This window comes from Sinocyclocheilus anshuiensis, unplaced genomic scaffold (genome assembly GCF_001515605.1).
Source record: "Sinocyclocheilus anshuiensis isolate Anshui unplaced genomic scaffold, SAMN03320099.WGS_v1.1 scaffold1536, whole genome shotgun sequence".
Lineage (NCBI taxonomy): Eukaryota > Metazoa > Chordata > Actinopteri > Cypriniformes > Cyprinidae > Sinocyclocheilus > Sinocyclocheilus anshuiensis.
The window spans coordinates 224,895-236,497 of NW_015555801.1; the positions used below are offsets into that span (position 1 = coordinate 224,895).

Here is an 11,603-nt window from a genome sequence, read left to right on the forward strand (position 1 = left end):
GACTCCTCCACTTTTCCCAAAGCATCAAACACACCTGCAGACACCACCGAAGGTAAAGCTGACATCAAACTCACACTCCTGCATTATTATACTTTCACACACAATCTCTCACACTCTGACCTCCAGCTTTCCATCATGCTGTGATATGAGCACATCTCACTGATCAAGTGGTTTATTTATTTAGATATTTCTTTATTCATTCATTTATTTTGTATGTTTTGTTTTCTATTATTTATTTATTTATTTTTGAGAGAGCGGTAGAGCGAGTGACCCAACAAGAACTTTTTAGGCTACACCAGGCTTCACATTTAAGATCCTGTGATATAATTAATATTAAGCATCTGTTTTTTGTTCATCAAAAAGAAACCCAGATCCTGTGCTTTAAAAGTGTATGACTTGCTAGAAGAATCTGCTTTGGTCTTTTGTATGAGTTTGTAGTTTTAGTGCGCTTGTAGTTAAATCCTGTACTGGACCACCTAAAATGAACTTGATTTTCCCTTCAGTCACAGACCCCTCACCCGCACACATGGCTCCACAAGTCACAAAATCAAGCGAAACAGGTAATAGTCATTCTCTTTGACATGCTATCTTGCAGCAGTCAGTGACAAGTAAGGATGTACGAGACAATGAAAAGGAGAAATCTTATTAAAATCTATTTTAAAACATGTAGCGGGTCCTTAGATTTAGACATTTGTTTCAAATGTTTATAATATTTCTACAAAAAAATAAATCAATAAATGAAAGATATTAACTTTAAATATGTGAAGTGGCGACCATCAAGCACAACACTTACAAATGTGTTTTATATATTTAAAAAAATAATATATTTGTATTATTATATTGTAATTATTATAATTGAAACATATTAAACATAAACATATTTAAAAAAAAAAATTATACATGCAAATATTAACTATAAAATATTAATCAGTTTTTCAACTTTGACTTCCCATATATTTTATTGTTGGCATCAAAGGTCATTGAATGTCTTTTTATTGTTGGCAGTGAATTTTAAAGTGCACGACTCGGTAGAAGAAGCTTCTTTGATCCTTTGTATAAGTTTGTAGATTGTAGTAAATCCTATACTAGGCTACCTCAAATGAACTTGCTTTTCCTTTTAGCCACAAGCCCCTCACCCTCACTCACTTCTACCGCAGTCCCTAAATCAAGTGAAACAGGTAATAGTCCTCTTTTGATATCATTTTTTGCAGCAACTGCTAGATAGATAATTTAATTGTTTTAAAAAAGTTTTTAAAAAGTTTTTTTTTTTTTGAGAACAAAATAAAACGAGTACTATACTAATACAATAGTTAATAAATTTGAGATTGGCTTCAATACCTCTATCTTTTATCATGCAAGATATAGGCTTAATTCAAGAGATTTAATTTGAGCAACTTGCTAGAAGAAGCTTCTTTGGTCTTTCGTATAAGTTTGTAGTTAAATCCTGTATTGGACCACCTAAAATAAACTTGATTTCCCCTTCAGTCACAGACCCCTCACCCACACACACTTCTAAACAAGACCCAAACCCAGAAGAAAACGGTGATGGTCAAACTCAGTAGTTTTTTAACAAGCAAATATCCCTTACTGGACTACCTAAAATGAACCTGCTTTTTCCTTCAGTCATGAGCCCCTCACCCCCACTCACTTCTCAACAAGTCATAAACCCAGAAGAAAAAGGTAAAAAAAAAAAAAAAGTAAAGGTATTCAGTTTTTAATTTCCTATTTTTCATAATTTTATTGTACACTGGACCAGTTAAGGAAATTGCAATTTTAAAAAATAGACAATGTATTCATTTCTGTACTCATTAGCTTGTTGTGGTTAGTACTGCGTTTGGTTTATTTATCTGGCGAAAAATTGGTGCCAACTTTATTCATATAAGGACTGTATTTGAATCTAGTTTAAACTATGTGATCATGTCAAATAGGTTCTTCTGACTCACCCACCTCCATGCAACCCACTTCACCTACTTCTGCCTTACCTACAGGTAACCATGACACCACACATCACCACAGCAGACACACAGTCAGTCTAACTCATGACCTCTGACCTCCATCCTCCCTTCATACTGCATTGCAACCTCCCCATCACTATCTCATGGATGTCATATGTCATGGATTAGTTGTCATGGACAGTGTTATATTTTTTATAATAAATTGGATTTTTTTTCTGTAAAGTCTGTTGAAGATGAATTATATGTAAATAATGCTGCTAACAGATGTTATAATGAGATGTTATAATGAGATATAATGGGTAAGTAGCTGCACGTCATGCAGTAATTTCAGTGCAATCACCCTTTGACACAAAAACTGTTTACTTTCTTCATTCCTAGAAATAATTAAATCAAATAATTAAAAGTTGCATGATTTGTTTCTGATTAGGTTAATTAATATCATTTTATCTATCTATCTATCTATCTATCTGTTCTGACAAAGTTAAATAATAGTTTTATCTCACACTTTCCACAGGTGGAGCTGGTACAAGTAAGTGTCACCCAATTTCTGTTATTCTGTTCCTGATTTGAACTTATGAGTCAGTTCTATATCAGTGAGAACCTGATATGCTTAGATATTGTTTCCCGGTGTTCATCCATCATTACAGACACTCATTCAGACTCCTCCACTCTCTCCAACACAACAAACACGCCTGCAGATACCATTAAAGGTAAATCTGACGTCACCTCATCAAACTCACACTCCTGCATTATTATTCTCTCACACTCTGACCTCCATCTTCCTATCATGCTACACACACACATAACTGAACAAGAAGCTTTTATTTATTCATTTGTTTGTTTGAGCTTTTTAATCGCTAATGTTAAAGCACCACCTCTGTTTCGTATGTGATTTCAGTCAAGACCCCAGTGGCTATAAGAGAAACGTTTTATTTGATCTAATAACCATTGTCATTTAGGGACATTTGCAGACCAGACAAACACATCAATCTCACCCACACTCACCACCTCACAACAACAAAACACCAGCACCACTGCAGGTAACAGTGCATTTAACACTATATTTCATGTTCTCTTTTTAATTATCTACCAGTTGACCTGTTTTTCTTCAGTCTATCTAATGTAAATAATTTAGCATATTATTGAGCTTATGCAGAGTTTGATAATAATAAATATTTTGTATCTACATTTTTTGTACAAGACAAAAATCTGGCACTATGTGATGTCCATCCTTCTCATACATCTCATACTGGACTGTGTCAACCTATTTATGATTGAAACATTTTACTTGATTTTGTAAATGTTATCATTTAGGGAAAATTACTGATAATAACCAGACAAACACATCAATCTCACTCCCACACTCCACCTTGCAACAACAAAACACCAACACCGCTGCAGGTAACAGTGCATTTAACATTATACAGTATTTCTGCTGATTTTATTATTATTTACCAGTTTATCAGTTTTCAGTCTATATTATGTAAATAAATTAGCATTTAGTTGAGCTTATGCAGTTTATAGTAATAATAATCAATTTCAGTTTTAATGATATTTTTGTACACTGCAAAAATCTGGCACTATGTTGGGTCACCACGTGATGTGCAACTTCCTTAAATCCCATACTGGACTGTGTCAACATATTTATGAGATGAAATTTTTGTTTGATCAAATAACCATTACCATTTTTACTAAAGATAAAATCCTGACATCCTCACCCGCACCCACCTCGCAACAACACAACATAAGCACTGCTGCAGGTAACAGTGTGTTGAACATTATATTACATGTTTGTTTTTTGTTTTTTTGTGTATATGTACCGATTTGTCATATTTAATCAGTGTATATCATTTAAATCATTTTTTGATTATATGCAGTTTATGGTAATAATAATCAGTATTAATGACAATTGTGTACAATACAAAACTCTTAATATCTCATACTGGACTGTGTCAACATACATGTATTTATGAGAGAAACAATTTGTTTGATCTAATAATCATTATCATTTAGGGAGTATTACTGATAATAACCAGACAAACACTTCAGTCTCACTCCCACACACCACCTCGCAACAACAAAACACAAGCACCACTGCAGGTAACAGTGTGTGTGTGTGTGTGTGTGTGTGTGTGTGTATACTAATTTGTCAGCTTTAATTTAATTTATTAGCTTTTATTTAATTTTATTTAATTGATTGTTATTTAAATCAATGTATACAGCGTTAAAGGAACACTCCACTATTTTTGAAAATAGGCTCATTTTCCAACTCCCCTAGAGTTAAACAGTTGAGTTTTACCGTTTTTGAATCCATTCAGCCGATCTCCGGGTCTGGCGGTAGCACTTTTAGCTGTAGCTTAGCATAGATGTTACCTAGCTGGGGACTGTTTTCAGGCGCTGCGTAATATCATTGCGCCTGCTTAACCCATGGTACGGCAGCAAAGTTCCTTGATTATTACACCAGAATGAGATTCAGTGTTCTATGCTAAGCTGCAACTAAAAGTGCTACCGTCAGACCCTAGATCGGCTGAATGGATTCAAAAACAGTAAAACTCAACTGTTTAACTCTAGGGGAGTTGGAAAATGAGCCTATTTTCAAAAATAGTGGCGTGTTCCTTTAAGCTTATGCAGTCTGTGCTAATAATACATTTCAATTTTAAGGACATTTTAGTATAATATAAATCTGGTACTACGTTGGGTTGTCACATGATGTCCAATTTCTTTATATCCCATATTGGATTGTGTAAAAGTATTTATAAGAAAAACATTTTATTTGAACAAATAACCATTATAATTTAGGAAATTTTACTGAACCTAATAACCAGACAAACACATCAACCTCGCCCGCACGCACCACCTTGCAACAACAAAACACCAGCACCACTGCAGGTAACAGTATATTGATCATTATATTTCCCCCTTTTTTTTATTCATTTTTTAGTTTGTTTGTTTTTCTTCAACTTATGTCCTGTACATAAATTACTATTGTTGAGCTTATGCAGTATATGCACTGTAAAAGAAAAAAAAATACTACATCATTTAAAGTTTACATTGACATTTTTGAGTCACAAATTATAGGAATGTGAATCTAAATAAATCCAATGTTAGACCAACATAATTCCCTCAAATGATGTCCCAACTAGTCAAACATAGTTGGAGCAAGAATTTAACATTTTAAACTTAACAATACTAATGAAATAGTATTCAATACTTTGAAAAGTTTTGTGTACAGACGACAATGTTGTCAAAACGATCCCTGTTCACACACTGTATTATTCATGCAAGGCCAGTAGTTGGCGATGCTACTTTGTAAAGAAACACTATGCACCTGTGCACATACTTGCAGACTGAACAGATAATACACGACATCACTGTTTTCACTAATTAGTTTTCAAAGGTTTGTATTTTCAGGCCCCAAAATGATATTGTCGACTTGTGTAAATGTCAGTTGTTAGTTAAAAACAGTGTCATGTAACTGAAAATTTGTTGAACAAATCTATAGCTGCCTTAATTAATTTACTGGCACTGTATTATTCATGCAAGGCCAGTAGTTGGCGATGCTACTTGGTAAAGAAACACTATGCACCTGTGCACATGCTTGCAGACTGAACAGATAATACACATGACATCACTGTTTTCACTAATTAGTTTTCAAAGGTTTGTATTTTCAGGCCCCAAAATGATATTGTCGACTTGTGTAAATGTCAGTTGTTAGTTAAAAACAGTGTCATGTAACTGAAAATTTGTTGAACAAATCTATAGCTGCCTTAATTAATTTACTGGCTGAATGAGACATTTTCATTTAGTGAACAAACAAATTGAAACTGGCAAAACAAAGTTGAATTACTCAGTACAATTTTTAAGATAATAGTTTGGAGAACCATCAGGAGTGCATCCGGAAAAATGTTTATGCTTTAGCAACATTTTTATTTATTTATTTATTCATTTATATTTTAAGGAGTTTTTTTATACATAAATGTACATTTGTAAATATTTTTGTTCACACAATCATTATCATTTAGGGAAGGTTTTTGATTCTCGGTGTCAAAATCTGAGCAACACACATGAAGCAAACTCAACCTCATGCACCACTTCACACCAACACAACACCAGCACCACCACTGGTAACAGTGTAATATTGATTAGTTTGAGAATTGCATAAAGTAATACACAATAATAATAAATATGCTTTACCCTAAGCTACAGGCCTCTCACCCACAAACACTCCATCACAACCCCCATCAATAACAGTGAAAGGTAACAGTTCTTTAGTTAGTTAATTTTGAACTGTTGTATATTAATGCATTTGTTTGTATGAAGCAATGCAGTAAGCCACGTTAGTTTGCAGTATTTTAATATCATGTTCAGCTCTTTTTAACTCTTTTATTGTCAACTACTGCCTCAACAAGATGTAGGGAATGACACCACCTCACATCCAAGCACTGGATCTCCCAACTCCATGCACTCCAGCTCAACCTCACCCTCACCCACATTCACCACCACATTAAACAACACCACCATGGGTAAAATCACAGCATTTTTGCTCTCTGTACAAATAATAAAATGTTTATGCTTTAGCAACATTTTTATTTATTTATTTATTTATTCATTTATATTTTAAGGAGTTTTTTTTATACATAAATGTACATTTGTAAATATTTTTGTTCACACAATCATTATCATTTAGGGAAGGTTTTTGATTCTCGGTGTCAAAATCTGAGCAACACACATGAAGCAAACTCAACCTCATGCACCACTTCACACCAACACAACACCAGCACCACCACTGGTAACAGTGTAATATTGATTAGTTTGAGAATTGCATAAAGTAATACACAATAATAATAAATATGCTTTACCCTAAGCTACAGGCCTCTCACCCACAAACACTCCATCACAACCCCCATCAATAACAGTGAAAGGTAACAGTTCTTTAGTTAGTTAATTTTGAACTGTTGTATATTAATGCATTTGTTTGTATGAAGCAATGCAGTAAGCCACGTTAGTTTGCAGTATTTTAATATCATGTTCAGCTCTTTTTAACTCTTTTATTGTCAACTACTGCCTCAACAAGATGTAGGGAATGACACCACCTCACATCCAAGCACTGGATCTCCCAACTCCATGCACTCCAGCTCAACCTCACCCTCACCCACATTCACCACCACATTAAACAACACCACCATGGGTAAAATCACAGCATTTTTGCTCTCTGTACAAATAATTACTGTTTATTGTGATGATTAACTTGTGATTATGTGCTTTCCTCAGGTCCCACAAAATGTGAGTATTGGTTTTGCGCACATTGTGTGAATTCAACTTTGATTGTGTTGTTGAGGACATGTTGATGATTCCTGTGAATTTGTGAATGTTCATATGCACTTACATACAGGTCAGTACATCCTTACAGACAGTGAGAATGAAGCAGAAGTCATTGTGAAGATTATCAATGGCTCCAGTTACACAACGTACAGACTCAGGTTGATGAACAATCAGAACAACACTTTGTTTGAGGAAAAAGGACCTTCTCCATTCAAAATACCGTTTAAAAGCTTAAAACCATGTACTGATTACACTGTCACAGTTGATGAATGTCAGCTTACAGAAAACCTTATTCATTTCAATGGTAAGTGTTTCTTAACTTCTATTTACAGTATAACGCTATTTTGGCATATGTGAATGTGAAGCTCCCTTTCTGTCAGTCATGTTTGACATTACATCAATACTGACATATGGGGGCTCACTTGTAATGCCTCCTTTGCCTCCATCATGGAATGAGGGTTACATATGTAACCTGGACGTTCTTTTGACAGAACTTTAGTTGTTGATTTGTTTATGTACTTCTCTCCAGACAACATAGGCAGAATTGATGTCTTGATTTGCATTCATAACATAGGTTTCAATAAATGAATGTAAACCTGATTAAGAACATGATGAAAATAAGGTGAAGGTGGACAGTGTAAATGTTTGGCCATATTAATTTCTTAGTGTATTTTATGATGTTGTGCTATGAATTTGTGTTTTATTCAATTGAATTGCTACTCATTTGCTTTAATGTTTTTAAAAATGGAAAGTAATGTCTCTGATTCTTTGTAAATTCTTTATTTCTCTTTAGTCAGTAAAAGTACAAGCCATTCTGCAGAACTTGAGGGGGAAAAGAAAGTGTGTTTTAAAGATAGCAAATGGAATCTGTCAAAATGTGTTGATATAACAGATAACACCTCCTGTGTTCAGAAGGCCATTGGCATTGAACTAGACAAATGCAACTATACAATGAATGTTGACATGCCCCCAGGTAAGTATTTGATCAATTAAACAGTCTAATGTCTTAAAAATAAAGGTGCTTAAAAGGTTCCTCACATAGAAGAACCATTTTTGGTTCCACAAAGAACCATTCAGTCAAAGGTTTTTTAAAGAACCATCTCTTTCTTACCTTTTTATAATCTGAAGAACCATCTTTCGCCACAAAGAACCTTTTGTGAAACAAAGGTTTTTCAGATGTTAAAGGTTTTTATGGAACCATTTAGACAAAAAAGCACCTTTATTTTTAAGAGTGTATATGCAATTAAATATATTTATTTGCATATTTATATTATGCATTTACATGACAATAACTCCTTTTTGTCTACCATTGGGAAAAATACATTTAATATATAAATAAAAAAACATAATTAGCAACAATTTATTCCAGTTAATATGCGGGGGGGAACAAATCACATTTTAATTAACAGAATGTTTTTTCCCCCAGTCAAACCTGAAATAAACTTCACTGAAACTATCCCCACTCAGTTTGAGTGGCATAATAAACCAAGAAACTGTCAGGGAAACAATTTTAAGGTCCACTGCTCTGGTAATGGTAAGTAATTGCAATGTGTGTTACATTTTTTATGCAAATGAATAAAGTTTTGTTTTAATCATATTTTTCATATTCATGTTGCCTTTAGCAGGCAAATCCGAGCAACATAACTTGAAAAAGGATGTGTTTTTGGTGCCTTCTGAAATGTACAACTGCACTGGAAAATATGAATTGAACAATACAGTCGTTCAAAGCAATCACAGACTAATTAACGTCAACTGCGGTGAGTTGTTGACTTATATGTTTCCTCACACCTGCAAATAACAATAATGCCCTGGCTTGTAAATGTAGATTATACTCCAGCTGTTTTTTTTATGTGAGCCCTGTAGACATTTATATAAATTAACTCTTAAAGCATTCAGTTGTTGGTTAATTTCATTTGTGTATTAACAATGTCCAACAGCAAATATACATATATAACAGTAGAATTGTCTTTCTTCTGCAAGTCATGATCATTCTCACCACAGTCTCATTTCTAGTACATTTTAAATCATGTAATCTGTGTAATATCATTCTGTGATGAAAATTATGGTGGCTGACTAATTTCAAGCTATCATTATTGTATGCAATAACATTTTTTTCATACTTTTGGCATAATTTGCTGAAATTGCAGCTTGCCTGGAAATGGCGCATAAAAAAATTGTATTCTTCGCATGTGACATTTACCTTTTTCTTCATGCATAGCTAGTGAAAAATATAGGTCTAGACAAATTTAAAACAAAATCTATGTATAAATCTATGCATACAACTTTTGAAAATAAATGAGCAAAAAGGTCGCAAAAAATGTTGAGGGCATTTATAAAACAAAGACAAATCTGTTGGTTTTAATACAAGTTTGGAACATAAAGTGCCCTTAGTTGAAGAAACATCAAGCTACATATGTTACTGTCTCATGCTTTATGTGTTGCCTTATTCCTGACTTCTGTTTTAACATTTACAGATTTTGATAATACAACTGAGTTATCTGTATTAGCCTACAACTCAGCTGAGATTTTATGGACTCTATCCTCAAAGAACAAATGTTCAATTATCGAATTTACATTTTCAGGCATTTGTGACAGTTCTGAAGCTCCAAGTGTTAAAGGTAAAAGCTCAGTATTTCCTCTAGGACTGCCAAATTTCAAATATCACTGAAATTGGCTATGAAATGATCAGCTGTTTGCATTAATCAAGTTAAAGAAACAGTCACACACACTAAAAAGTCAATCTTTATTTATGTGTATGCTGCTATTTTGTCTGTAGAACAATGTATGTATTAAGCACAGCATGAAATAAAAAAAAAACATTTATTTTCTACTATGCATGTTACTGGTCTTGTATGATTCATCTGTCTGTGTGTGTGTGTGTGTGTGTGTGTGTGTGTGTGTGTGTGTGTTCTGTGCATACATACATACATACATAAACGTGTATGTTTATATTTGTGTGTGTATGTGTGTAAATATCTGATTATCTGTCCATATAAATAGTCATGCCGTTCGATGATAAATTTAACAGTGTACGTTTACCATTTCATCTTTTCAGTCAAAGATTGTTCCAGGAGAGACTCAACTGGAAAGGGAAGTTGCACATTTGAAGTACTTGCATTTACCAGCTATACATGTGTTATTACAGCCAAATACAACTACCTAATTTATACCATTTCATATCCCATAAAAACACCTTCTCACAGTAAGTGTCATGCTTTTAAATGTTTGTTTGCATAATTTTAATTTCTGTTCTTTGTATGTAAAGAAATGTAACAATTTATATGTACATTTATGACCTACATAATGTTGACTATATTGGAATGTGTGATGTCCAAAAAAAAAAAAGCCTGTCTCTTATGTGAAAGTTGCCTTCTTTCTGTTTGTCTTCATTAACAATGATTCCCATTTTGGACCAAAATTAAATAAATATTATAATTTTGGAAAATTAATCATACTTTTACTATTAATGCTGCATATTTCACTGATTAATTAAATTATTGTTTATTTTGTAGTTCTGTGACTGCTTTTAGTTTTATCTTTTATTTAGTCAAACAAATAACTGAATTTCCTGAAAGTACAAGTAATGGCCAATTTTTAACAACAGAAATGTCAATGAGATCATGCTCCAATAGTAAAACAAAAAGTTCTTATGAAATTATCAGTATCAATTCACATGTGAATTGTATTATTCTTGTTCTGTTTCAATAGAGCCCAAATTTGTGAAGTCAGATGTAACGGTATGGGAAACATCTCACAATTCTTTTTATGTGAACTGCAAGAACTTGAGTGCAAATGATTGGAATGGAAAGAAGGGAAACTATACAGCCAATCTCATAAACAAAGGCACAATTGAAAAAAATCTAACTAATAAGGACTGTTCATTTTCATTTGAAAATCTTTACTACCACACGGAATATAATATTGAGGTATTTATTTATTTTTAGTAACCTGAGTGGCATTATAGTGTTTTGATTTGTGTTTCTCAGTATTTATTTATTCAATTCAGATTACAGCCATGAATGGAAACGGCAATACATCCCCTGTTACAATTATCAGCTCCACTACATGTAAGAACAACCTTTTTTTATTCTAACATATGTGACCCTGGACCACAAAACCAGTCATAAGGATCAATTTTTTTAAATTGAGATTTATACAACATCTGAAAGCTGAATAAATAAACTTTCCATTGATGTATGGTTTGTTAGGATAGGACAATATATGGCCGAGATACAACTATTTGAAAATGTGGAATCTGAGGGTGCAAAAAAAAAAATATTGAGAAAATCGCCTTTAAAGTTGTCCAAATGAAGTCCTTAGCAATAC

At 33.3% G+C, this 11,603-nt stretch overlaps 1 protein-coding gene across 3 annotated transcripts in view; it reads left to right on the forward strand.

Moving 5' to 3' along the window:
* Window positions 1-244: 244 nt before the first annotated feature.
* Window positions 245-11,603, forward strand: part of LOC107674932 (receptor-type tyrosine-protein phosphatase C-like) — a 20,355-nt gene continuing 8,996 nt past the window's right edge. Inside the window, exons 1-21 of one of the 3 annotated variants that reach the window (XM_016469090.1) lie at window positions 245-560; window positions 1,122-1,178; window positions 1,929-1,988; window positions 2,470-2,484; window positions 2,603-2,665; window positions 2,915-2,995; window positions 3,653-3,715; window positions 3,969-4,055; window positions 4,755-4,844; window positions 5,978-6,079; window positions 6,156-6,212; window positions 6,365-6,478; window positions 7,227-7,238; window positions 7,348-7,581; window positions 8,071-8,250; window positions 8,704-8,811; window positions 8,900-9,034; window positions 9,860-9,895; window positions 10,333-10,479; window positions 10,986-11,203; window positions 11,284-11,344. In XM_016469090.1, coding sequence (XP_016324576.1) covers window positions 482-560; window positions 1,122-1,178; window positions 1,929-1,988; window positions 2,470-2,484; window positions 2,603-2,665; window positions 2,915-2,995; window positions 3,653-3,715; window positions 3,969-4,055; window positions 4,755-4,844; window positions 5,978-6,079; window positions 6,156-6,212; window positions 6,365-6,478; window positions 7,227-7,238; window positions 7,348-7,581; window positions 8,071-8,250; window positions 8,704-8,811; window positions 8,900-9,034; window positions 9,860-9,895; window positions 10,333-10,479; window positions 10,986-11,203; window positions 11,284-11,344 — 1,999 coding nt within the window. In that variant the 5' untranslated portion in view covers window positions 245-481. Of the gene's footprint in view, window positions 561-1,121; window positions 1,179-1,928; window positions 1,989-2,469; window positions 2,485-2,602; window positions 2,666-2,914; window positions 2,996-3,231; window positions 3,357-3,652; window positions 3,716-3,968; window positions 4,056-4,754; window positions 4,845-5,977; window positions 6,080-6,155; window positions 6,213-6,364; window positions 6,479-6,577; window positions 6,745-6,826; window positions 6,878-7,029; window positions 7,144-7,226; window positions 7,239-7,347; window positions 7,582-8,070; window positions 8,251-8,703; window positions 8,812-8,899; window positions 9,035-9,751; window positions 9,896-10,332; window positions 10,480-10,985; window positions 11,204-11,283; window positions 11,345-11,603 lie in introns of those variants that run through there. The other 2 variants (XM_016469091.1, XM_016469092.1) reach the window with 2 other exon arrangements.